Source organism: Pyrus communis, chromosome 13, assembly GCF_963583255.1.
Source record: "Pyrus communis chromosome 13, drPyrComm1.1, whole genome shotgun sequence".
NCBI lineage: Eukaryota > Viridiplantae > Streptophyta > Magnoliopsida > Rosales > Rosaceae > Pyrus > Pyrus communis.
In genome coordinates, this window is record NC_084815.1 from 20175531 (window position 1) to 20201237 (window position 25707).

The following is a 25707-nucleotide window of genomic DNA, read 5'->3' on the forward strand; positions in this document are numbered from 1 at the left end:
TAAAATTAAACATGAATGTTTCAAATCTAAAATCTGTCACTTATCAGAAATAATTATCTTATATCACTACTTCATTTCTATATTTTTCTCTACTTTTCTAGAAATAATTATCTCAATGACATATTATTTTTGTTTGAAACTATGGTATATGTGAATTTTTCGAGTAATGATAAAGTGGAACTTTTTATTTCTTAAAAAATTGAACAAACTAAATTAAAATAAACCTTTTTATTTTATTTTATTATTATTTTTAAAAACGATATTATTTATATTAAAAGAAGAAAAAGTTAAATCTCACAATAAACTAGTAATGATGTTCTCTCATTTACAATAAAAATAAAAAAGCATTAGATTATAATATTAAGCAACAAATAAACATGTTTATTGGATTCTAAATATTTAAGGTAATTTTCAATTAAAAGAAAATCTGAGGTGGTACATGCCTCTTGGAAGACAGAAAACCCCACCAATAACAGAGCATCCCTGTCTCTCTTCTCCTCTCTCTCCTCACATCCATCTCCAACCCTTGAAATCCTCAAATCTCCACCACAAAAATCTCCCCAAATCAAATCTCAATCCACCCCCTCTGATCAAATCAAACCCTTCATCTTCACCCCCCTCCCAAACTCCCTCAAAACCCACCATTTGGCTCAACCCCATCACACCAAATGGACCCCAACCCCAACACTGCCACCGCCGCCGCCGCCCCCACCCAGCAGCAACCGCAAGCCCAATCCTCCCCCTACCCAGCAACCCAATCCTCCGTCCCCGCCCCCCCATTCCACCACCTCCTCCAGCAGCAGCAGCAGCAGCTCCAGATGTTCTGGACCTTCCAGCGCCAGGAGATTGAGAGCGTCAACGACTTCAAGAACCACCAGCTCCCCCTCGCCCGCATCAAGAAGATCATGAAGGCCGACGAGGACGTCCGTATGATCTCCGCCGAGGCCCCCGTACTCTTCGCCAAGGCCTGCGAGCTCTTCATCCTCGAGCTCACCATCCGCTCATGGCTCCACGCCGAGGAGAACAAGCGCCGGACTCTCCAGAAAAACGACATTGCCGCCGCCATTACCCGCACCGATATATTCGATTTCTTGGTGGATATTGTGCCCCGCGACGAGATCAAGGAGGAGGCGGTGGGTCTCGGAGGTATGGTCGGGGCGACGGCGAGTGGGATGCCGTATTTCTATCCGCCGATGGGTCAGCCGGCTGGTGGCGCCGGGGGGATGATGATTGGGAGGCCTGCGGTGGACCCCACTGGGGTTTACGGCGTGCAGCCTCCGTCGCAGGCGTGGCAGTCTGTGTGGCAGACTGCGGCGGATGATGGGTCGTACGGGAGTGGAGGGAGCAGTGGGCAGGGCAACCTTGATGGTCAAAGGTAATGTGTATTGTATCTATGTTTCGAAAAGTGGCTTCATTTGGATAACTTTGATGATTCTTCATGTGGGAATTGTACTGTTGAGTAGGGTTTGTGACATTTTCATGGCTTCGTTGATAAATTTAGCTTCTTTTCGGTTATGTTCTGTTTTCATTAGCGTGATTTGGGCGAAATGTATAGCTTCGTTTGTGATGTTTGAAATGGTTTCTTTGTGCGTGTCTTCTGCGTCGAATAGGAGTTACGAAATTTGTTTGAAGGAGCTAAATTTTATAGGTTTCGAGGCATAACTTGTATTTGTTCCTAGAGAAGCATTCGACTGTTGTGTGATTCGGACTTTTGATTTGGTAAGTTTATATTTATCTGTTCTCTTGCACCTGCGTGCTTTCATTGCTTATTAAGAAAATGGAAATCTTGGAGTTGGTGGAGGCAATTTTATAGGGTATAGAAGTTACCAAACATGAAACTTGAGACGGCCATTTGGATCCAAATCTTCCAAGTAGTATTTCTGTGGATAATGGTTGATATGGTCTTATGTACTCAACTTCAATGTCTTGATGGTTTATGGATATGCTTGTTTCGGGAATAGAGGAGGAGGAGAATACGGAATAGTGGTGATTATGCAAAGTCTAAGCATGATAAAGATGTTCCTTTTGCTCGTGGAATAGTGGTGATTCTGATGGTCTTCTTGAAGGAAAAAAGAAAAGACCGAACATTTGCATGATATGTAGTTATTATCAGATGCCCTATAAGTTTCGTGGTGATTGAGGTCAAATTCCTTATGAATTCTACCTTCTATGTAATGCGGAAGAGTGGCCTTGGACCCATTGCAGTAGTCTATAATACTATCCAATGGTCTTCTTTATAGAATTGCTTTTTGTTTTCTGTTTCTTGAATCAACTTAAATGATGTGTACTTGCCATCCCAAATAACTGAAATTAGGCCGCTTTGCTTTTTATTGATTGATAGATTTTATCTTCCGAATGGATTGCCTTCTGCTTTTTCGTTGTCATCACTTTGCTTACCCAGTATGGACTGCATCTTACAAACCTCAGTGATCATGCATTAAAATGCCTGCATTGCAAGGTGATGGTTCAACATGCTGGTTGAGTTTATTGTCGGTTTCAATTCCTTCTCGGATTTGAATCTAAAAAATTTCATAGCTTTACTGTATAATCACTGGATGCTGCGAACTACTCCTTTTGTGAAGGGAATTCAGTTCCTTGGGTTCATCAGTAAAGGTGACCTTACTGGTTGACTGTAAAATTTGTGATCCTTGTACCATTAGCATGAAACTTTCGAAGTTGTAGCACGAAAGTTTCTAACTCAAAACGAAACAATACCGACTGTTTCCAATTTCTCTATGCAGTTGAAGAGACTAATTTGCTGATGGTTTGGTGCGTGGCGGGCACGGCGGAAGGATATTGAGCTTTGGCAGAGGATTTTGATTTTGGAACTGCTGAATTAATATTATTATTTTTTTCTTATGAGGATGACTTAGACCTGGTAAAACTATTGATCCAGAGCAGTTGGAAAATCACTAGCTGATCATTGCTGTGTTTAATATTGAATGTGCAGTCTTGTATAATTTAGGCTATTTTATCTCATGTTGCTAACTCGAATGATTGTGGGTCATTTCATATTAATCAAACCTCTTAGATTTTAGCATGTTTTGTGATTTCTATTCCTTTTTTCTCCTCTCCCACTCTCTTTCTGGCTGCTTTTGGTTCTGAAATGCATGTCCGATTGTTCATCTTGATTGCCTAGCGGTGACGAATCACAGTTTGAAACATTTTAGCAAGTCGTTTGTACATGTTTCAATTTGTGATTTGCATCCAGAAAAACTACTTTGTAGTGTAAGGATCAAATTGTTGCCTCTAAAACAAGGCCGTACACTAGAGGTTCCGTGTTCGATTCTCCTTTCCTGTAGTTTATATAAATTTAGTGAAATTATCCAATGTCATTCGAGCTCATGTTTTTATTTGGAAATCCAACGTAAAAATGTTAGTGTCTTTTCTATCTTGTTTTACATATACTGTTAAGATAATATGAAATGAATATTACAATTCATCAATAGTAATTCACCCTTCATCAGTTCATCTAACCTTGCCTAGACTCTAGAGTATATTGCCACTAGAAAAGCCAATCGTGTTCACAAGTAGTTGAACGCCATCTAGTAAAAATTGTATGGTGCTTCGGAGTATTCAGTATACTCGTGAGTAGTAAAGAAAATCCCCTTACTAGTATACAGGTTTTTTTCTTTTTTGAGTGAAACGATAACGTTAGTAAGTTAAACGTTAGATTAGTCACCGACAAGGTTTAAACCCACGCTATCATGCAAAGGCACAACACCTTTCTACCATTGTGGTAAATAACCACTTGCTTACTAGTATACAGTTGAGTAGTTGTGTTGGATGAGGTGTCCAAGATTCTCCACTTAAATTCTACAACCATCCAAATCAATTACCATTCATTAACAGTATCTGTAACAGAGAGCAATTTACATGAAACGACTTTAATGTCAAATGACATTCTAGTCTAATAATACAATATCATGTGAAGAAAAACTTAAATTTTATTGTTTTCCAAATAGCATAACCTTATTATGTGACACCATGCATCATGACTAAAACAGCTACGTTCTATAAGAACAAAAAACACAATACTACCACCAGCAACCATAGCATATATTTGTAGAGTAACAATGTACAATGTACATTTTTTTAAGACAAATGTACAATTTACATTTTTTCAGAAGTGACATCCGCACATATTTTTTTTTCTTATTACGTACACTCACGTGAATGTTTTTTTCTCTCCTCATATCTTTCTTTGATTTCCGAATATCCGGATTAAACATGAGCGTATAGGAGACAAAAAAAGACTTGTGGAAATCACTTACCAAAACTTCTACATGTTATTATAACTAGCAAATGGTGAACAAAGTTGACATGATTAAAAGCTTGAAAGTTGCCCAACAACCACTCGCTAGCAGAAATTGTTGTTATTGATTTTCAGAGGTCGAACACACGCAGCAATTGGATCTCAAAACGCAGCGTTGCATTATGTAACAAACAAACAAGCACCTCAATAATTAAAAAGAGAATAAACCCTTTAAACCTAAGCAAAAACCTTTCCTTGTTCCTCACTCAATCAGCCAGCCAGCCGCCACGTGGTCTTTCAGCTTAACAGCTTCAACCATCCAATGCCCCACCACCAGACATGTCCGTACGAGGTTGTGATAGCGGCCGCGGAGGAGCTGAAAGCAGATAGAAACCTGAAAAACAATGCCCCCCGAAGTGCCTCATTTTCGCTCTTTTGTAACCCCTCTCACTCGGTTCTCTTGTGCAGTCTCACCGCAAGAACAAGAGAACCAGCCTCATAGACCCAAGCAATCGAGAGGATCTAAAGCCATGAACTTTTCCAAAACAAAACTCATCCCTTTCCTTGTTTTGATCCTTTCCATCGTTTCGGTGCTCAGACTTGTTAGAATTGCAGTAACTACATCTTCTTCTCCTCCTCCTCCTGCTCTTGGAAATACATGTTCATTCCCGTTCATATGCACCAAGTTTCCGGCAGAAACAAATGCCTCTGCCAACACCTCCAGCCTCAGGAAAAAGGAATACCAACTGCTGTCGAATCTCATTTCGCAGAAAGCTCCCTGCAACCTCCTCATATTCGGGCTTGAACCTCAGTACGTTTCTCTCTCATCAATCAATGCAGGCGGCACCACCGTCTTTCTAGAGGATGATCAAAACAAGATAAGCACACTGAAACCAAATTCCAACACAACCAGAGTTTACAAGGTGGACTACCAGATACCTGCAAAAGAGGCTTACAAGCTGCTCCAGCATGCAAGGGAAAACCCAGATTGCGCACCAAGCTCAAAACTGCTTCAACGATCAAAATGTCAACTTGCATTGAAAAACCTACCGCAAGAAGTCTACGAGCTTAAATGGGATGTGGTGGTGGTGGATGGACCAAGCGGGAACACACCAGAGGAACCGGGTAGGATGTCATCAATCTATTCTGCTAGTATGATAGCAAGAAAAGCAAACATTACGCATGTGGTAGTGCATGACGTAGATCGAATGATCGAGAAGTGGTTTTCCTGGGAGTTTCTGTGTGATGAGAACTTAGTTTCTTCAAAAGGGAGATTATGGAACTTTAGGATCACAGGCCAATTAAACTCTACAAATTTTTGCCCTGCCAAAGGGATTACGATAGAGTAATAAATAACTTTATTCATTATTTTGTCACCCTGAGGTGGAACCGTGGAAGTACAAAGAGAACAAGCTCCTTTGATCATTGAGCTTCTCCAATAGAGCAATGGTAAAATGCAGGAAAATCGGACACCAAGGCAGTTCTTCGTGAACCAGGTTGGCATCGAAGATAGAAAGACAGCAATTTCAAGTTGTGAGATTGCAGTCATAAATAGAGTAGGAGCTCTTTCTATTTCTCTTGGGGTACAGAGTCCTAGTGGACAGATCTCAATCAATTGTTTTTATTTTCTTTGTAAATAAGAATCACTATTTCTGTGCAAATATCTGTGTCTATGACTGGCGTGCCAAAACGTAAAGATCTGTGTGCAAATCTGCAGTTCCAGTGCAGGGCCTGTGGGATCTAATATCCAGTGCCTAACGACGTCAATTCTACTAATGATGCTGTTTCAACATGAACTAATTAAAGATGGATCTAAACATTGATGTCACCAGAAGAAATATCATTCTACTTGCAACATGCATAAGATCTGAGGCAAAAGTTTCATTGAATATATTTGATCGGAAAAAATTCAAGTTGGATACATTTGAGTGCCATAGTCATTTGAACTTACAGCTATTTTGTACAGTAGCCTAATAATCAAATTCCGGCTGAATTTCAGTTTGCTACCTGCCTGCCATCATACTTCCAGCTCCATTTGACAAGACGTACACCACAAACTCGAGGAAAAAAGTAGAGAACATGCACATTGGTTCTCCCGCAGTGAAAACCATCATGGCAAAATTATTGACTCGAATCAGTTCTCTGCATGAAGAGGGAAACAAAATAAGTGCTTAAGGCGTTGGTAATTCTTGAAGAGTGTGTGTTGTGTTGTGTCTGCCTAAATTTTATCAACTTTATTAACAAAAACACTAAAATGAAAGCCTCCCATCAGTTCTCTGCATGGTCTAGACTGTGATAAGTTCAGTAATCTATAATCCAAAGCAATGAAATAAAAACCACTAAACTAATCCCTATGGAGATCACATGGTGGGAACTTCATGTTTGGTGCCAGGTCATACATCTCTTGTCCTCGTAAGCATGAGGTGGAAAGCGGGTTGTAAGCGAAGAAGTCAACATGCTCAGCCAAAATGGGGGATGGTGTTACTTCTAAGAAAAATCTACTAAAACGCAAAAAAATAGCTTTAAAAATCTTGAATTCGACAACAAACTTACATGCTAAGATGGAACATGGAACTCACCATTCGTTTGCTGATGTAAGGCTGTATCTTAATTGGCATATCCGACTGACTTTCAACCTTAGGTAATTTTTGTTTCTCCAACTCAAATTCTTTTCTGGACTCTTTTCGGCTACCAGACTGCCAAACTCTACCAAAATTAGGGAGCCAACTGGCATCACAGTCACTCATGACAATTTCCCCTCTTTTCTCCATCTCCATCTCCCTCTTTCTCCTTTCTGCCCAAGCTGCTCCCACACGGTTTGGGTTCAATTTCTTGGACTTCCCCAACTTATTTGACGGGGGAATAAGGCTGCCTGAAACTCGTTTCAGTGGAACACTACACTGAATTTCTTCATCTGCTTGAAGCCAAGGAGGAGGTGCCCCAGTGTGCACATTTCCACTAGCCTCTTTAGGACCCATGGACGATATTTGGGTGAGATTCTGAAAAACTGTAGAGAAATTTTAAATAAGGATCCACAGCTACAACAAATAGAAGATAACTATATCAACCTCCTGAGCCAAGCCACTGAGATTCCAGACAGATGTATATAAGTTTTTCTACAATTCCTAAGAAATGACAGCTTATTGCTCAAATCATGCATACATTGTGCACCAGGATGATCAGCTGAACAGAAGCAGAGAGGATACTAACATATTAAAAATCAAAAATCAAGGATTGATACCTGGAGAACTGCTCTGCTCGTTTGTCATTCTTTCATGCTGAGACCCCTCTCTCATCTACACCAAAAGTATTACATGTTTTCCGATTTTATAGCCGTTCATTTAAATACAACCACAAGAAACAGATGCTTTTAGTGAAGAGTGTGGATGATCAAACTTACCCTTTCATTACTGAAGTAACCATCAGCCGAGGATTTTCTACCATTAGAAACCAAAGAATGTTGGTTACTCCTGATAACTGAGTCACGAAGTAAGCACACAGCAGAGAGCATAAAACATGCATAAGCCATAATACGGGAGGAACTTATATTAAATACAAACCATATGGATACTAAATAAGATATCAACATCATAAAAATAGAACATGCATACCTGTTAAAGCGTTTGAATTTATGGAATTTGTACCAGAACTTGATCCCCCATGATAAGAAGAGGTAGCAACATCTTGCGAAAAGCAGCCAACATTTGTAACTTGAGGGAGTCCTGAATGGGATACCTGATACTCATTTGTATGATATAGTAAAGGCATAACACCATGTGAAAAACTTGAACTACTATTATTTTCAAAAGTATCTATAATTCCGTATTTCAGTTCAGTATGGATATCATTCGATGGTCCAGATGTCGGTCCTCGAGATCCTTCACCACATGGCACAGCTTCAAGCTTCAATGAATTACACTTCTTCTCCCACTGCAGACACACAAAATAATCACCGCTCGTTAATGACTTCTCTAAAATTGACTAGAAGTCACAATTCTAGTATCTTTTCTCAGATGATCACATCACTGCTGATTGAAACTGAAAGCATACATATACCTTAGCAAGTTCATCTTCCGAAATTCTGAATGTATCGACGCGGTCCATTCCTCCACCGTATTTCCACAAGAAATGCTTCAAATGCTTCAGATGTTCCGCGTTCGCAAGGTGATTAATTGCATTACCACTGACAATTACAAAATCACAAACAGAGCATAACTCCAATGTCATGTATATCACAATGCACAATTCAATTCCTTTCCACCAATGCAAATTGCTCAACAATTCTCCCAATTTTCTTCCACTTTCGTTTGATTTGTCGGCAAACAAACAGGAATTAAACAGCTAATTAAAAATTGAGGACAGAAATCTTACCAGGCGAAGGAGCTATCGAGCTCGTCGACGTCGGAGTCGCAGAAAACGCACCAGAGGCGGTTGCGGGAGGCGTGTTCGGGGCGGAGAGGGATAGGGTTTTTGAGAAAGAAGCGGACATCGGAGAGCTTGGCTTGGAAGCGAGTAAGGAAGGCGGAGAGGGACTTGGTGTGGCTGGGTGTGTACTTGTGGCTCGGACCTTGGTCGTGATTCAGCTTGCAAACCACGCAGTACTCGAACTCGTACTTCTTCTTCTTCTTCTTCGTAATCTCCTTCTTCTTCTCCTGCATCCTTCAATTCGGTTTTAGGGTTAGGGTTAGGGTTCGACAAGTGAAAATGAGATCTTCCCTCTCCTCCCTCTGTTTTGTTCGGAATTTGGAGGCAAACGTTTAACAGTCGCTAACCGCCTCTAAAGTCGTGACTTCTGTTATTCCGGCCCGAAGAGGCTATTAGAATTTCATCTAGTCCGTTACCGCGTTCGAATAAAATTACTAGTTCGGAGCATCGAATTTAAGACTTTTCAATTTTTTTTTTTGTTTATTTGGTAGCTGCAATCCGCGCTCTTATCACTAGGTCATTTTTTGTGGTTAAAATTCAAAAATTTACAAAACAAATTTTCTTTTGCGAGATAGAAACTCTGAAACAACCACAACATCAAGATAACTGTATTTCAAACAAATCACACGCCGCCGTGATATAGTAGTAGTTAATATTTAAAATTTCTTTGATACGTTCAATATTTCCATAGAAATATAAAAAAAATAAGAAAAAGATATGGAAATGAGGGGTGAAGTATAATGGATAAACTCTTAAGTTTAGGCTAAAATCGACATATATCGTCAATATTTCTAACACATTTGTTATATATCAAAGAAGCTCTTATATTTCGTCCAAACCAGTGTTTCATAACCCTAAAGTTTTATTTTAAATTTCCATTGAAAACAATCGATATTTCATAAATTTGCATAACGAAGTTTCCACCTATACAGGTATTTTAAACATTGGTAGTAGTACAGTCCAGTGATGCAATGGGGTGTGAATCACATTTTCACATGGTGTGATTGCAACAATTTGAGTCCCACCATGAATCCATGATCATCTGAACTTTCCCACTTCAAAAGTGAGGTGCCCTTTTTTCTTCATTTGGTCACTTGAGTTGACTCAACAACAAACAATCTTTAGGAATTCAGTTACCTAATTTCTTTCTCTATTTTGTTACATGTTGAAAGATGGGTACAAAAGTATAGGCACTACTACTCATGGGAGTTCGAGCAGTGCACGGACTCCTTTTGAGACCTTTGAAAACTCTGAGCAGTGTTCGAACTCTCCTCAAGTCATTGAAATATTGAAAATGAAAAATGAGCTAAAAGTCTTCAACATGTCAAGAATTCGACTACTTTTCAAAACTTCAAAAGTTGGTTCTATGATAATATATACAACATTATTCTATGCCGCATGAACAAACAATGGTTGGTTCCGAAATTCATCTAGATTCACTTAATGCTGCAAAAGTCTTTGTTCTAACAAGAACGTCTCACTTGATATGTCTAACACTATAATCATACTAGTAACAGTTGCGTATGAGCGCGTAGAAGGTGAATGACATTCGTAAATACGTGTTAAATTAAACCTCTCCTCAAAATCTACATTCATGGACAATCGTCGTTGCGCGAGTAGATGCTACAGTACTATAACAGCCATGACTCATGGGATAAGATCATAAGTGTAAGTAAAATGTAGAGTTATATATGATTTAACACATCAATCTGCTCAGAAATAAGAGCATCAAATGAACATCATAAGTGGACAATATGAAAAGACAAATGTTAAGGTTATGTTTGATGATTCAACAAGCATGATGCCCTACATCTTTTATCCCTTTGCTCTTAAAACTTTCTGAAAGAGTCGATGGCCCTGGTATTTGCTAGTATTTGGTATTTCTGCAGACAAGAAATCCAAAGACAAAGGCATACCCATAATGTGGGTGGTCAGATGTCAGTACTGCCTGTTATATATAGCATTAAAGTTTAAATCAATTAGGCTCCACCAGTAATAGGCACTTTTTATAATTATAGATAAGCGATACTGAGAAGGTGAGGAGTCGAATGTGAGGATTTGACGATTTGTTCACATCGGAAAAGTTGACAATGGCGTATAGGGAGTTGATCTACCCCCCAAAATGCCAATCAATTTTGCAGCAGAAGCTCAACTTTCTTCGTGATGTCATAGCAAGTTCGCTTACGTGTGAAGCCGGTATGTGAAAATATAAAAAAAATTGTCCCAATATCAGAAAGTTAAGAAAACTTGTAAAGGAGGCTTATAATTGGTGTACTTCCCTTATTGCCACTTAATTTTTGAAGAACTTCAACTTCTTTTGTTGAACATAAAATCATCGGGTCCAATATTTGAATATTCTTAACCGACTGAGCTACAGTAACTTTATTTTGTTTTTGTGAACTTTCAAGAGCCATGAACTTCCATCATTGGTTTCCAACTTTTGAGCAGTGAACATCTCATGATAACAACTGTTGGGTTACTATAGTACAAGTACATTCAATTGTTTAAATAGTAATTTTCTTTTGAATGTTAGTTAAGATTTTGATCCTTTTAACATAAGTAAATATAGAAAGAAAAGGAAAATCACTTAAAATAACAGCAGCAATGATAATGAAACCACTAGGCTAGTGCTCACATCTGCAGACCAAAAGACTGTTTTAGGGAATCATCTTTTTCAAAGAACCAACAGTGAACAAGTGAAGGGTGGTGGGTATTTCTGTCTCTGTAAATAGTTGGGGACCTAAGCAGTAAACCCAAGTTATCAAGAAGTGAAAAAAAAAGGGTTGCGCTATGCAGTTGGCTAACGGCAGTGTGCTCCTTTTTTATTTTTGTTCTTTTTATATCAGAATTTCGACAATTTTCTATAAATTAAAATAGTTTAGAATACTACGTTATTTAAAAAAAAAAAAAAAAAAAAAGGCGTGTTATCAAATCATAGATTAGATTCTTCACTTGGGGATGGGAAGATTCTGAAAATCAAATAAAGGATCTGCCTTGAAATAAATAGTCAAATCTTTGATTACCCTTTATTTTCTTTCTTCCCATGCCTCCTTGCACTTTTCAGAAGCACCTAATTTTTGAGAGTTTGTGATTCATTGTGCCCACTAAATTATGTCTAGCTCTTGCTCTTATTACCTCATCCAGAATCAAAGTCACTGCATTATAGCAGGCAACCATATATATATGTGTGTGTGTGTGTGTATCCTTAGCTGATTGATTGTATTTGTGTAGAAGCTGCTGACAAACGAAGCTAGCTAGCTCGGGAAAATACTTGTCTCTTTACATGTAATAAGTCATTCAGAAATCGATATGTCGGCAAAAAAATTTCTTTTTTGTCATTGTCATGAGATATTGTTGTAAATCATCAGTCAGATTGTGATCTACAGTTACGTTGAAATGAATCATTACGTGTAAGGAGTCGATCCGTGTTCGGTCTCTGGTGATGTTTCAGTACTGTGATTGAAGCTTTTGGAGCAGAGTCATGACTTAGACCAATAGAAATGATTTTCTTTTTGTGTTGGATCGGAGACATGGGTAGTGCGTGTATGATTTGATGAACAAAAGTTAAGAAGTTGAATCCAAGTGGATGTACAGCAACGATGTCTTGTTGCTGCTAAATTACTTGCCCCTTTTTGTTCTGATTCATTTGCCTTTCCATATTATCGACATCAGGGTTCTGAAACTTGACCCTCTTTACGTCAGCCCGATCGATCTTTCCCTCTCTTCACTTCACTTGGGTTTCAAATTTCAGTAGTGGTTAACCAAATTTTGATCTGTACATAAAATAAAACAATCTAGGAGTTAGGGTTTTGTTGCAACTTCATTTTTAGATCAACGGGAGAGGGATTCGATCTTGAAACCCTTCGAACATTATGAAGAGATGTACCATTAAATTAAACTAAGATTGTTAGTTTGTGATTTTGCTTGTGACTTTAAAAATATCGTCAAGTTATGTGCCCATCTCTTTGCACCTAAATTTGAGTTTTCTTTCTTAATTATGGTTTAAAATATCGCTTTGTGGTAGTTAAGTTAAAAAATTATTTTTATAATTTGTGTCATACTATTCCATTTTACTCAAGTCCAGCAGGCTAATTTGTTGTATATGTTCAGAAACTGCGAAGTCATGATAAAAGGGGATACTTATTCTGTGCTCTGAATTCCATGCAATCTTGCCCAATCTAATGTCATGATGGTTCAGTCAGTCAAATGCAATTAGCTTAATTAAAATTATTCTCTTTAATTAAGAAAATGATTGATGAACTGAGTAAATTTGTTTGCAGTTGGCCGAGTCAACAAGCCGGATATGGAAGCTTAAAAAGTCATGCTTCTTGGTATTTATAGAAGCACAAATATTGGATCCAGATTCATATTTATATATGTAATTTTTCTGAAATTATCTTGTAGCCTCCAGATAATTATACAACACGTAGTTCATTCGAGTTCCGCAATCAATTCCAATAAATTGATCAGATAGAATTATGCAGAACAAAAAAATTGTGCTTTAATTAAGCTTCATCCAATTAGGTTTGTGTGACCAGAGTTTTGCTACATTTTTTTCCTCTAGCGTACGCCATCTTCGAGTTACTCGAGGGTGCAAAGTAGGAGGAGAGAATTGTCCTCATATCAAACTTCAAGTGTGATCCAGTTTGGTTCGTGTAACTAGAATTTTGTATTCTTTCATTTCTACTGTATACCATCTTCGGAGTTGCTCGAGAATGCTGAGTAGGAGGTGAGGATTAGTCCTCGTATCAAAAGAAAAGTGTGCTTCCAGTTCCCGGTTGGAATACAAATTAAACATACATAACACATGCATAGGCTGATTCTACTCTAAATTTTACAAATTAAACATAAGACATTCATCACACGAATGAACATAGTTCAAATCTCATCATGTCTCACTTTCATTATATCCATCAATTTGTAATTATTTTCTTTGTGTTTTCTCCAAAGAAAAATTCCACAAAATCCAATACTCAAAAGTATGATCAGGAAAGAAAAACACAAAGATCTTCTTCTCTCTGTCTGCCGTCTCTTATCCGCTAACCAAATGGTCCCTTTTTTTTAAGGCCTAAACCTTTGCCGGCACGACTGGCAAGTGATCTCCATGCACGTCGAGTCCATCTGAAGCATTGCCTTCTCCTTCATTCTCTCGGCCTTCTCCACTTCCTCTCTCGCTCTCTCCCACATGTGCCGGGCACGCGTAAACTCCGACTGAGCCAACTCCATCTCTCTCCTTGCGAGCTCCCTCACTTGCTCCGCGTACGCCTTCTCCGTAGCCGCCAGTCTGATTTGCTCCGCCGCCTGCCATTTCAAAGACTCCATGCAACTGGCTGCCTTGGGCTTCAAGACATCTAACTCGGAAGTATTTGGATTTGCGAAGACATAACAATCCGAGGAAGAAGGTTTGGCTGGTCTTACACTGATTGATAATTGTAGGTCAAGCTGGGAATCATTAGGCCCTTCCTGCACTGCTGACTTTGATCGACGATATCTTATGGAAGAATCCGACGGCCGAGATGTCATCCAGTGAGGAGAAGGGAGGAGCTGCAACTCCTTTTGATCATCTCCTTCCATTGGAAATAAAAGGAAGCAAATGAAGGGTTTTTTAGTACAGATACGACTGATGCAAAAACAGTTTGTGTGGGATGCCAAAAGTTGCGTGCCCTATATATACACACATACACACACAAAACTAAAGCAAGCCCAAATTACCATCATGCCCATGTTTAACGTTAATTTCTGGATTAATAGGGATAATGGAACTCAGAAAGGTAAGGCTAGAAAGTTAAAAGAAAAACCTAATCAAGGGATGGTAGTCCAAGAAATTAATCAATCTATTGTAAAAAACAGTCTCACATTATATTATTTCAATATTAAGCATTCAAGGGAGATTAATTAATCAATCAGAATGCATAATTTTCTTTTGTCAAATGATAAATTTGTTAGATTAGGGAGCCGACAAAATTTGAACCCACATCGTGATGCAAATACAGCACTCTTCTCCACCATTGTGGTAGAAAGTCACTTACAAACAAGACATAATTAGTGCTAGTGAAGATTGAGGATATTTGACATACAATTATTTGAAAAATATTTTCTAATCAAACTGTCTCACATGCAATATTTTAAAATTGTCTGCAACATATATATAACATTGACATATAGTTCGATAAATGTTTTTTTTGTTCAAACAATCTTACATATCCATTAAATGCCTTATGGTCAACAAATCTCACACGTTTGATCCTTTTGTTTGACCAATCAATATTTGATCAGAGAACGTTATTCTGCATAAATTTATGCAATAACGATCATTTACGTTCTTCTGTATTTTTTTTATTTGAACAAACGAGTGAGTATGACAAGTTTCATAATGAGTAAATAATAGTGTGGTTTAAATTCGTTTTTCATGAGAATTAAAAATAAAATTTCATACTTATAAATGAAGAGAAATACCATTACACTGTATTATTAAATAACATTTACGTTCCCATTTAAGAGCAACGAGAATCCCAGTGTCCGTTACAGAAGAGCCAAACCCTAAGGAAAAATAACGGATCACGTAATTGGGTTATGATTTGCCTTTTTTCCCTTCTATCTTCTGTCTTCTCATTATTTAATCTCTTTGACCCTTTTATTTTTATTTTTTATGGGAGATGACCGAGGAGGATGAAAGGGCGCGTAATAATTACGGTCGCACGTGCGGTTTGGTTTATTGGACGTAGATTCATAGGCTTTATTGGTAGGCCTATGGTTGTCGGCCCACTTGTACATAAAGAGGGGAAATGATTATCTTCACATCTTTTCTACTAAATCCTCCTAATCAATTAATTTGGATCTTTAAAATTTTATCAAACAATTAAAATTATTATAACTTTTAAAGAAATTCTCTATTTTTAATCGTTTAATCAAATTTTAAGAACTCAAATTAATTGATTAAAAGGATTTGATAGAAGAAATCTGGACAGAATCATTTTCCTAGAAAAAGCGACCCACTTTTATATCTCAACCACTCCACGCTTCGGGCAGATTGGCACATGAGGCTGAGGCTGAGGATCATGATTGGGTGTCTGATCCTGCCACTTGGGCGGTTGGAAAAAATTTCATTCTGAATGAAATACAGGTGGTAAATCACGTGTTTTTATATAAATGATGAAATATTATATTTTTTAAGTTATTAACATTTTAATACATATATATCATTATTTATATAGTAATACGTAATATATCATTCTGTATTCCGATCACATCAAAAAATTTCTTATTGGATCAGACGGGTCCCTCCAAAGAGACCTCTCTTCATCAAACATCATGTGATTGGGAGGTTGACCATAGAAACGTTGGCCATTCAGTTGAACCCATTACTTTTCTCTATTTCTGTGGATTTGAGGTGTGTTCTTTATTTCTTGATGATTTAGATAAGGTGCTGATAATAATGTCGATAATATGTCAAGAACAAAACGTTAGATACATGATCATTGAATAAAATTTGTCATTTAGTAAAAGACGAACATCTTGCAAATAAAATTTCTTTAACTTATTGCCTGCTATGATTTTTGAGTTATTTTTTGTAATATTATGACACGTTTACTTACTAGAAAGTTGAAACAAGAGAAGTTGTGAATCAAAAAGGGGAAGAAGAAATGCATGCTATCAGAAAAGGCTGCTACAAAACAAGGGTGAAAATTTTTTCAATATTATGACATGTTTACTTACTAGAAAGTTGAAACGAGAGAAGTTGCGAATCAAAAAGGGGAAGAAGAAATGCATGTTATCAGAAAAGGCTGCTGCAAAACAAGGGTGAAAAAAAAGCAAAAAGGAATGTTGACAGTGGGATTTGAACCCACGCCCTTTCGGACCAGAACCTTAATCTGGCGCCTTAGACCAACTCGGCCATATCAACTTCGATGCTCTGATTAGCGAAAGATATCAATATGTACATGCCAAGAAACAGATGTACCACTTGCACGACCTTGGAGAACATGCATGTCAAGGTATAGAAATGGAAGATCAAAAGGTTTTTCGATTTTGGTCATGGACATTACAAGTCCCACCGATAGCTTAGGTTGTTGGTATCCATTTGTCTCTGAGATGCTGCCATCAAAATCGAGTGGAAAGCTTGCTTTAAAGGCGAAAGTTGTAGGTTTTGGGGTGGACAAGGTGCATGTGAAAGTTTGGGAGTTGGGGAAGGCTTTTCTAAGGGTATGTGCCCCTAATCTATACTTATCATCCTTTTGGATCTGTCCAAATTATCCCACCTCATTTGGGGTAGTGATGGAGGTCACTCAAACTTTAGGACAACGATTAATTTATCATGGCCTCCAACTAAGACCTTCATCAAGTTTTGTTCATTGGGGTGCCCACCCCACCCCAATTCCTACACCTCTATCATGTATTTCAACCCTAAAGTACTCCTAGGGAGATAGTTGTGGAGCCAAAAATAATCACAAAACGACACGTGGATTTTTGGATATAAGATGACAAAAATACCCTTGAGGCATACCAAGTCAAAAGTGTCCAATATAGGTAAACAATTCAAAACTTATTTCATCCATCCTCATCAAATCCTCTCCACAAGGTAACCCCGAAAACACTCATTTTAAATTATGTTAATTGGCTAATTAATGGATTTATTACCTAATTAATCTATTAATGGCCAATTAAATCACCAATTATACCCAAAAAGTACACAAAGGCCGGTCACCTTCTCTCCCAAGGGGACGGGCCATGCACTATATATTCAACCTCATTTCCTCTAAAAACCTAGGTCTTCACTCTTGCTAAAATTCTCCAAAATTCTCAAACACATTTCTCTCAAAATTCTAACTTTGGCATTGGTGATTCTTCTGCCAAAGCCCCCCCATTCATCGTGGGTGTGTGAGGCTTTTGGCCTTGACCTAAGGTGTTATTTGTTTTGTAGGTGCAATTTTGTCCAAGATCAAGAAGGAAGAAATTTGCATCCACAAATTGGTGCTTTCGTTGAGAGAAGAGTCACACACTCGTAGAAAACTCTCGCATCAAAAGGTTTTTCTATTTTCTTGTCCATTTGTAGATTTTTCGTACGTTCTTATTATTAGAGTTTTTTTATTTGCAAAGATTTTTTGATAAAACGTAAAAGAGAAATACAATGGCTAGAAATTTAGAAAATTCCACAAGTGAAAATTCCAATACTCAAGAAATGGGACCTTGGCGATCCACGAGGCTAAATGTGATCATAGGAGCGGCACCAGCGTTATGGGGCTCCACCATGGCAACCACCGTGGTGGCCACCACTACTCGCGGTGGGGTCCATGACACCATTACCACAGCCCGAGCCGTGCCATCCAAGCTTGCACGGGCCCAAGCCCAAGCCGTGCCATCCAAAGCCCACGGCACCAAAGCCACGACCCAAGCCTCGCACCTGCGTGCATCACGCGCTAAGCAACCTGCTTCCGCAGCCCTGCCTACTCCCGAAGCTCTGCCTGCTCTCATGGTTTCCTAAGCAGCCCAAGTTGGCTCGAGAATATCTCAACCATCCGGACCAACCATCGAGCCAAGGGCATTTTCACCATATTTCTCCGCGGATTTGACATTTCCCAACTCAAATCTTGCGCTCGGAGTCTACTACCTTTCCACTACTTAAGGAAGCGTTTTTTTTCCAAACTCTTCCAATCCAAATGGCGAACAACACTTGTCTTGACAAGTCATAGAGTTGACGAGTGCCCTTGCACAACAGACGACCTTGGTGAATCAACTTTTGCAATGTACCGAGATCCAACGTACCCTTGATTAGTTGTCCCGAAGTAGGACAAGGGTAGACGAGCCTTTCTAGTAGCGTCCCAACAAACAGCCACTTGACCAACCACGAGCCGAGCGTTCGGGTAGTGTACATTCTCGGTTAGGCCCCCGAGATAGCGTATACTTTCGTCTTAGCGCGCGGATAAGCGTGCACTCTCGACTAGGCCCAAGGGCAAGTATACATTTACGGTTGGGGCCACGTTCCGATGATCAACATAAGTAGCCTTCTAGGCAAAGCATTCATTTTTGGCTAGGCCCGCAAGGAGTATCATCCACATCACATCGGAGCAGGCAACATGACAGATGGAGAGAGCGGTCACTCAATTTGGCTCAAGTTCAACTGGTAGTCTGCAAAGAATTCCCTCGCCTGCTAGGAGAGGACCACATGCCCTGCTACCGCGACGTAGACGAGTCGAAAACATAGAAGAGCAGCATAGACCAGCCGGTTAAGACCAGAGGCAGCTGAGAGCTTCGCTACCCCAACAAAGGCAAATCCAATAAGAGGTAGAGATACTCCTTAACGAACAATAGCGTGATTTCCAACGCAACAAAGTGGCCGATGAAGCATTACGGCGGGATATGACCAATATAAGCAAGTCACCCTTCATAGACGGGATTGAGCAAGCAAAGCCTTCACGTAAGTTTAGCATGCCACACTTTACATCTTTCAAAGGAGATGGAGATCCGGAGAAGCACTTGAAGCACTACCGAAGCACGATGGTCCTTTATTGGAGCAACGATGCCCTTATGCGCAAAATCTTCACCATCACTTTACAAGGCGAGGGGCAAAATTGGTTTCACACCTTGCCACCACGATCCATCGGGAGTTTTGATGATCTTTCCTTGGTTTCACCAAAGAAGACTCACCCTACCACTCGATCAAGAAAAATGCGAAGATCGTCGGATGCGAACATCTCCATCTCCTTTATAAAAGTAGAACCTTGATGAGTACCCTATGTGACCTGGAGGTCCGGGACATGCATACAAAGAAACCCAAGTCACTTTGCAATCTCAACCAAATCACAGAGAGAGAGAAAGAGAGAGAGAGAGAGAGAGAGGAAAATTAACAAATCCCCAACACTATAATTAAAACTCTTTCAAAGGAAACTTAATTGGAATAGTCTGGATTAATATTAGTCTAATTTTTTTTAAATACTTGGTGCCTCAGATTTGTAATTTATTGGGCGCCATTACTTACCGCTCTAGATTTGGGAAGGAATCCATTCCAGCATACCTACCAAAAACTGTTTCACTCAATAAAAAAGATTAGGTAACCCAAATGTTGTTCAAATGCATATATAAGTTTATAACTTACAAAAAAAAAACATTATAACAATAAAAAAAGTGCTGATACATTTCCTACAAGACACTTAAAGGTGGGCATATTAACACTTATTTAAGTTATTAAATCACTTAACCTGTATATATTTGTCACTGCACTTAGAAATATAGGTGGTAATCTAACGAATAGCATGATCGACTTGCAAAGGACATAAATGGATTCACAAAAGTTATTTGCTGCCCAGGCTATTTGGATCTTTGGACCATTTTTTCCATATTAGTGTACCTAACCGTACACGAAGAGACCATTCCTTAAAAAATAATGAAACCTAAAATACTCAATCCCATTTAAAAAGCAAAGCACATAGACTTTAGCGAAACAAGAACTTCAACGAAAATTTCAAACAAAAGTCCGTCGCAACAAAGAGAATACAGCACGCACCTAATTCCTCATATGAGCTAATAAAAGGGTTAGAAGTCAAGCAACCAAGTACCAACCTGTAATTGAAAATTAAAATTAAAAAAATGAATTAACCAAACATTCAGAAAGATCCAAATGTAGAAGCCCAAAACACATAAAAAAGAAAAAAATATATTGAAGTGTATTACAAACTATGGATTAGATAGTGAACCCAAAAACCAAATATAACCAATAAGCACAAGTTCCATCATTAGTAAAAACCGATCGATTCATTGATTTTCGTATGAGTGATACAAGTATTGGTATACACAAGCAACATGAGGAGATAAGCCTCCAGGAGGTGTAGGATTACAAAGCAGAGCAACTAAAAGATAAACATTACAATTGAGAGCATTAATATGTAATATCCAATAAACAGTAGCTTATGTTTTTAATTTTTAAAACTACTCGAGTACAGAGCACTCACTGCTCTGGATTCAAAGAGAATCTCACATAATAAAATCGCTTCTCCATAACACATAAATGATAGCTCTTGGAATTGATTGTAGAGTATAAAGTGGTAGCTTAAACAATTATGTATGGTTCAATTTCATAGCATCTACAAAGCCCAAAAATACTAAAACTTCTTTTCTTATTAATTTGTATAGGCAACAAGCCAGAAAGATTTACCTTTAAACAACCAGAAATACAGAAGCATTCCAGAAAAATAATTTCATCCTACAAATTCACAACAAAAAGAAAAATATTGAAAAATAAAAAGCAAATAGAAAACTAATTAAAAAAATCCTCCATATGTACTAATAAATCAAGTTAAAAAATCCCCAATCACAGAATAATAAAGCCAGGCACAAATACATATAGATTTAGAAAAAAAAATCAAACCCAAATTTACCCAAATTGGAGGTTGTGGAGTGCGAATGTGCAGGTAGAGGGGCTACTGGAGGAAAGTACCTGTAAATTCAAAACCAAATTTATATAAAAATAAAATAAAAATTTGGAAAAAAAAAAATCAACCTTAGAACATTAGGAGAAAAACGGCGGTCTCATGTGTCTGGGAGTGGAAGATTTAGGTGTCGATATGAGTTTTGGCGGAATGGATCTCCTGGGTTCTTGAATTTTCGGTGGTGGACAGCAAGTGACATGGAGATGAGCCCATGGACCGCGACAAAGCGATGGAGAGAGGGGTTTGTTTTCTGGGTAAATAAATGTGGGTATGACATGCCTGTTGGGTCACGATGGTGTGAAAGAAACGAGCAATCTGAAAGGCAGAGAGAAAGAAAGGGGAAAGTGAAGTGGGATGGTCTAGAATTTCACTTGTTTGATATTTCATTCTAGCGCTATAATTTCCCACTGTCCATTTTTTGTTAGGTGTGGAGTGGGAAAGCTTGGGCGCGAAGTTTGAAATCATTATTTACAATGTATGATTCGTGCCATAAAAGGTAGGGACCTAAATATATATAAAATTCACTTTACGACATAACGCGATGCCTTAAAAGAGAAGGAAAGTACGTCGTGTAAATTGTTAAATACGACACACAATGTTTACGCCGTAAATATTTTTATTTAATGACTTGCACAAAAGTGATGCCATGAATGATAGATTATGTGCAAGTATTACGACATGAACTTTACGAATGTTGTGAATAATATCATTTAAGGCATGCTAGTACTGTACGCCATAAATTTCAAGTCGTAAAACACCCAAACTGTTGTAGTGCAACGTCAAACGAAAACGTACTAACCCTGAATTAAAATGTACCCAATTATAAACTATATTAAAATGAATATTCATCTTTTTGGAAATGTTTAAAAATATGTTTGATTCATACACAATGCTCTAGATAGTCTTGTTTTTTGGTAGATAAGTCTCTGGAACAACTTTTAGTTGATTGGAGATAAATCTTTATTATTGTAGATAATGCTAAATAAAAAGAATAAATCATATAATTTTGAATTAACAAAAAGGCTATTGTCCGTTGATTAATGACTCTTTATATAAAAAAAAATTTAATTAATTAACGTAATTTAAACTTTTACATTGTTAACGACTCTTTCTATAAAAAAAAAAAATTAATTAAAGTAATTCCTTATTATTAGGACAAAAAGTAATAAAACTTATGTTTTGAAAACAAACGTAGCAAAAATTCAAATGTACCAAGTAATTAAATATACCATTATAATTAAACGTACCTAACAACGAGTTTTGTTGCATTCTATTTAATTTACTAAAATACATATTTAATAAAAAATAAAAAAATCTTAAATCATCATAATAAGAGATACATAAAAATAGGAAGAAAAAGAAAAAGAAATGCTAACATGAATAGACTTCTAATGAAATAAAATGAGAAAAAATTAAAATACCAAAATTGTAGGGAAAATATTTAATCAAATTTACCAAAAAAATAGATATTTAGTTTATGACATTTAAAAACAAGGGGTTTATATAAAAACATCATTTTTTTATTACTATATTCACCAACCGGTTTTTGCCGCGCGTTTCCGTATCTTCCCCAATTCTTCACCTAATTTTCCCGCTATTTCTTCTACCACCATAACTCGAAGCTGGAAATATTCTCGGAAGTGACAGTGAGGCGGAAGTTTCTCCCTTTCCAATTCAATGAACTCCCGCGAGCTCGCCCTGGTCTCCACCGCGGCCGTTTTCGGTGCCCTGGCCTCTGCGCTCACTTGCCGTTTCTTCTTTTCAAACCCTAGGAGGCAGTCCCCCAAACTCGATTTGTCGAAAAACGGCGTCGTTTCCCGGAAATGCTCTTCTCAGAGCCCTTTCGACCCCTCAAAGCGCGAAGGGTTAGTGTCCAAAATTCCAACTTTTCATAAAGCCCTTTGATTTTGGTCATACTTTTCTATTGCAGTAATAAATATATGAGTAATTAGTTACAAATTTTACAAAAATGGTTAATTTCACTCATATTATTATTGGGTTTTTAATTTTTAATTATGTTTTTTGTTTTGATTGCAGATATTTATCATGGGATGATTATTTCATGGCAATTGCATTTTTATCAGCTGAAAGATCCAAAGATCCTAACAGGCAGGTCATATTTCTCTGCTTTTTTTTATGTATGCATTCTGATGAATTTGTCATTAAATGAGGAGGAATTAATTTTTTGAGAATTAGCAATGAGAGTGTTGCAAATTTCTTCGATTTGTGGTCTGATAAGAACTTGGTGAGTTAGACAATATATTGATTGGTCGTTGGTGCTATGTTTTGTATTTGTGGTGTATAGGTTGGAGCATGCTTGGTGAGTGAAAATGGTGTAATTCTAGGTATGGGATTTGTTGACGTGAACTCTACATCCAAATAAAGCCGAATTATAAATTATATCGTAGTATATTGTTCAGTGATTGTATGGCTCTTATTGTCCATTGATTATGATTTTTATGATCATTGAACTTTTGCGAATGTAGTTTCCTTTTTTGACTTCCAGCCAATTTCTCTCTTTTCAGGAATTGGATATAATGGGTTCCCGAGAGGTTGTTCGGATGACAAGCTTCCTTGGGCTAAGGTTTGTCTACACTATTTGATGAAATTGTACAAAGAAAAAAGAATGATTATATGATGCTATGGTCAGTACTCAGTAGTAACTGGTAAAGCTGTCCTTTCTTGTTCAGAAATCCAAAACTGGGGATCCTTTGGAGACAAAGTATCCGTAAGTGTTTGTGCTTTCTTAAATTAATTTTCTGACTCGTGGTCTGCTGTTTACTCTGAACTTCCATTGCACCAGTCAAATTTATCATCCCACTGCTATCATATCATATCCAATGCTTGTGCTTTCATTGTAAGGTTTCAAATCTCTGGTTATTTCTCTTAGTATTTCTGATTTCGTTTTGCAGTTATGTTTGTCATGCTGAAGTCAATGCTATCCTAAACACGAATCATGCTTCTGCTGCAGGACAGGTTACTTCTAGTTACACTTAGCCTTTCCCATTAACTACGAATATATCATCTCCATCTGCTGACCTAGTATTATAATGTGGATTCGAACTAAAATGTTGTCCTCGACCAACTTGACGAAATGATGACCCTGAGGGACTTCTACGTGGATATGATTGGTAGAAACTCAAGTCGTAAAATGAGCTTAAGTTTAAATGATGCTTGACTATATTTCCTTCTTTCCCATTTTGTGGTTATTCTGTTTCGTTGTGCTCTGTGACTGAAGGTACCGTGTGAATGCTTATTCTATTTCTTTGCAGAGGCTTTATGTGACCATGTTCCCCTGCAATGAGTGTGCCAAGATAATCATTCAGGTTCTTCCTATGCTTTCTTTGTGCTTGGATTTTACGGTATATCTGAAATAACCATGCTTATGTCATTCCCACCTCCCGCCTTCCCCTCCCTTTCTAGTCCCTCTCCAACCTGCTAAAACTCTAGTAATGAGCATGTAAAGAGATGGTAATCTATTTTTATTGCCTTGAAATTTCAAGAACCTGAGTATTTGCACGTTCAATGTGGTACGTTGCCAGTGTCTAACCAGTTTGTTTTTCCTACCAATTGCTTCTTATTTGCAGTCAGGGGTCGCCGAAGTTATATATTTTGTGGAAAAGAGGTTAAACAATCCAGATGTTGCCTACATTGCTTCCCATAAACTACTATCATTGGCCGGTGTGAAAGTATGTCTCATTCACTTCTTGAACTGTTCTATTAAATTCATTTTGATTTTGCATATGCTTTTGAAATTAGAACATTAGGCTTTTAATCTCTTCAGCTTGACGTTTCCTTGATTTGATGAGCGGTCCCTAATAGTCTCGCTAATTTTTCCCTTTAAAACGCCAATGCGTCTACGAGGTTGCTTGTGTGAACCTCCAAAGTGTTATCCAATTGAGTCAACCTGCAAATCCTTTATCCATAACACAGGAGCCGAAAACTTAACTGATATCTGTGTTTTTACGTCTCAATTGCAGGTCAGGAAACATCACCCATACCTGAACCAACTTTTAGTCAAGTTTGAGGAGCCCTAGATTTCGTATCGTTCGTTACCATAAACCGGTAAACGGACCTTCATGCTCGGTGAAAATGTGAATCATGAATCCCTCTCGCGTGTAAGCATCTGGTATTTGGTTGTTGTCTCTTGAATCATGAATCACTTGTAGGTACAATGTTTATTTTCAATTCTGCACTCTGGTCTGTTGTTGAACTATGAAATAGAACATACCGAATCATATGAACTCACGAGACGTTAACAACCTATTGTGATTGTATGGAAGTGATTTTTCATCTTCCGATTTCAATATTTCTGCCCGAAAAAGTTTGGAAGATATGGAAAACCATGTATCGGAGTACCATTCGTGTCGTTTTAGGACGGATTAGAAGGGAATCAACAAGAAGATTATTATCTACAACACTAGAAGACCCCACTACATGTAATATGAAATGAGTTTGATAAGTCTCTATTTGTCGTTGTCTATGGCCGAACCCCACTACATGTAACATGAAATAAGTTTGATAAGTCTCTATTTGTCGGTGTTTATGATTGAATCCTGTTGCATGTAACAAGAAATGAGTTTGATAAGTCTATATATCGGTGTT

General features: G+C 37.9%; 5 protein-coding genes and 1 non-coding gene across 8 annotated transcripts; 3 read left to right on the forward strand and 3 right to left on the reverse strand.

Annotated features, from left to right (window-relative positions):
- Positions 1 to 569: 569 nt before the first annotated feature.
- LOC137712820 (nuclear transcription factor Y subunit C-1-like) lies at positions 570 to 3038 on the forward strand. The gene is made up of 2 exons (XM_068451991.1): positions 570 to 1375; positions 2742 to 3038. Exons 1-2 carry the CDS (start codon positions 669 to 671, stop codon positions 2743 to 2745), a joined length of 711 nt encoding a protein of 236 aa, XP_068308092.1. The 5' UTR covers positions 570 to 668; the 3' UTR covers positions 2746 to 3038.
- A 1186-nt stretch (positions 3039 to 4224) lies between these two features.
- On the reverse strand, positions 4225 to 9076 carry LOC137713332 (TITAN-like protein). 3 transcript variants are annotated; one of them, XR_011065296.1, is made up of 9 exons: positions 8627 to 9076; positions 8312 to 8438; positions 7867 to 8185; positions 7656 to 7732; positions 7497 to 7551; positions 6809 to 7262; positions 6207 to 6397; positions 5195 to 5262; positions 4225 to 5112 (listed from the first exon to the last, which is right to left on the reverse strand). XR_011065296.1 is itself a non-coding variant. In XM_068452618.1 (7 exons), exons 1-7 carry the CDS (start codon positions 8911 to 8913, stop codon positions 6377 to 6379), a joined length of 1314 nt encoding a protein of 437 aa, XP_068308719.1. In that variant the 5' UTR covers positions 8914 to 9076; the 3' UTR covers positions 5283 to 6376. The 3 variants fall into 3 exon arrangements, 2 of the variants coding, with proteins under 2 accessions (XP_068308719.1, XP_068308717.1); XM_068452618.1 differs by lacking the exons at positions 4225 to 5112; positions 5195 to 5262 and having other exon boundaries at positions 5283 to 6397; positions 6835 to 7262; XM_068452616.1 differs by lacking the exons at positions 4225 to 5112; positions 5195 to 5262 and having other exon boundaries at positions 5283 to 6397.
- On the forward strand, positions 4660 to 5604 carry LOC137712322 (arabinogalactan O-methyltransferase 2). The gene has a single exon (XM_068451422.1). It carries the CDS (start codon positions 4660 to 4662, stop codon positions 5602 to 5604), a length of 945 nt encoding a protein of 314 aa, XP_068307523.1.
- Positions 9077 to 13741: 4665 nt separating the features above from the next.
- Positions 13742 to 14254, reverse strand: LOC137712323 (zinc finger protein SHOOT GRAVITROPISM 5-like). Its single transcript, XM_068451423.1, has one exon. It carries the CDS (start codon positions 14252 to 14254, stop codon positions 13742 to 13744), a length of 513 nt encoding a protein of 170 aa, XP_068307524.1.
- Positions 14255 to 16502: 2248 nt separating this feature from the next.
- On the reverse strand, positions 16503 to 16583 carry TRNAL-AAG (transfer RNA leucine (anticodon AAG)). The gene has a single exon. It is a non-coding gene; the product is annotated as a tRNA-Leu (tRNA).
- Positions 16584 to 22659: 6076 nt separating this feature from the next.
- Positions 22660 to 25644, forward strand: LOC137713853 (uncharacterized). Its single transcript, XM_068453207.1, has 9 exons — positions 22660 to 22967; positions 23140 to 23215; positions 23408 to 23447; positions 23628 to 23686; positions 23793 to 23830; positions 24015 to 24078; positions 24375 to 24428; positions 24690 to 24791; positions 25083 to 25644. The coding sequence occupies exons 1-9, from the start codon at positions 22780 to 22782 to the stop codon at positions 25137 to 25139; spliced, it is 678 nt and encodes a 225-aa protein (XP_068309308.1). The 5' UTR covers positions 22660 to 22779; the 3' UTR covers positions 25140 to 25644.
- The last annotated feature ends 63 nt before the right edge of the window (positions 25645 to 25707 follow it).

Coding starts and splice junctions, on each gene's coding strand:
- LOC137712323 (XM_068451423.1), bottom strand. CDS start 14,254: ATGGAAGGAGATGATCAAAAGGAGTTGCAGCTCCTCCCTTCTCCTCAC.
- LOC137713332 (XM_068452616.1), bottom strand. CDS start 8,913: ATGCAGGAGAAGAAGAAGGAGATTACGAAGAAGAAGAAGAAGAAGTAC. Junction 8,439..8,626: donor CTCGATAGCTCCTTCGCCTG/GTAAGATTTCTG, acceptor TGTAATTGTCAG/TGGTAATGCAATTAATCACC. Junction 6,398..6,808: donor TCCATGTTCCATCTTAGCAT/GTAAGTTTGTTG, acceptor CTCTTCATGCAG/AGAACTGATTCGAGTCAATA.
- LOC137712820 (XM_068451991.1), top strand. CDS start 669: ATGGACCCCAACCCCAACACTGCCACCGCCGCCGCCGCCCCCACCCAG.
- LOC137713853 (XM_068453207.1), top strand. CDS start 22,780: ATGAACTCCCGCGAGCTCGCCCTGGTCTCCACCGCGGCCGTTTTCGGT. Junction 22,968..23,139: donor GACCCCTCAAAGCGCGAAGG/GTTAGTGTCCAA, acceptor TTTTGATTGCAG/ATATTTATCATGGGATGATT. Junction 23,831..24,014: donor CCTTTGGAGACAAAGTATCC/GTAAGTGTTTGT, acceptor TTCGTTTTGCAG/TTATGTTTGTCATGCTGAAG.
- LOC137712322 (XM_068451422.1), top strand. CDS start 4,660: ATGCCCCCCGAAGTGCCTCATTTTCGCTCTTTTGTAACCCCTCTCACT.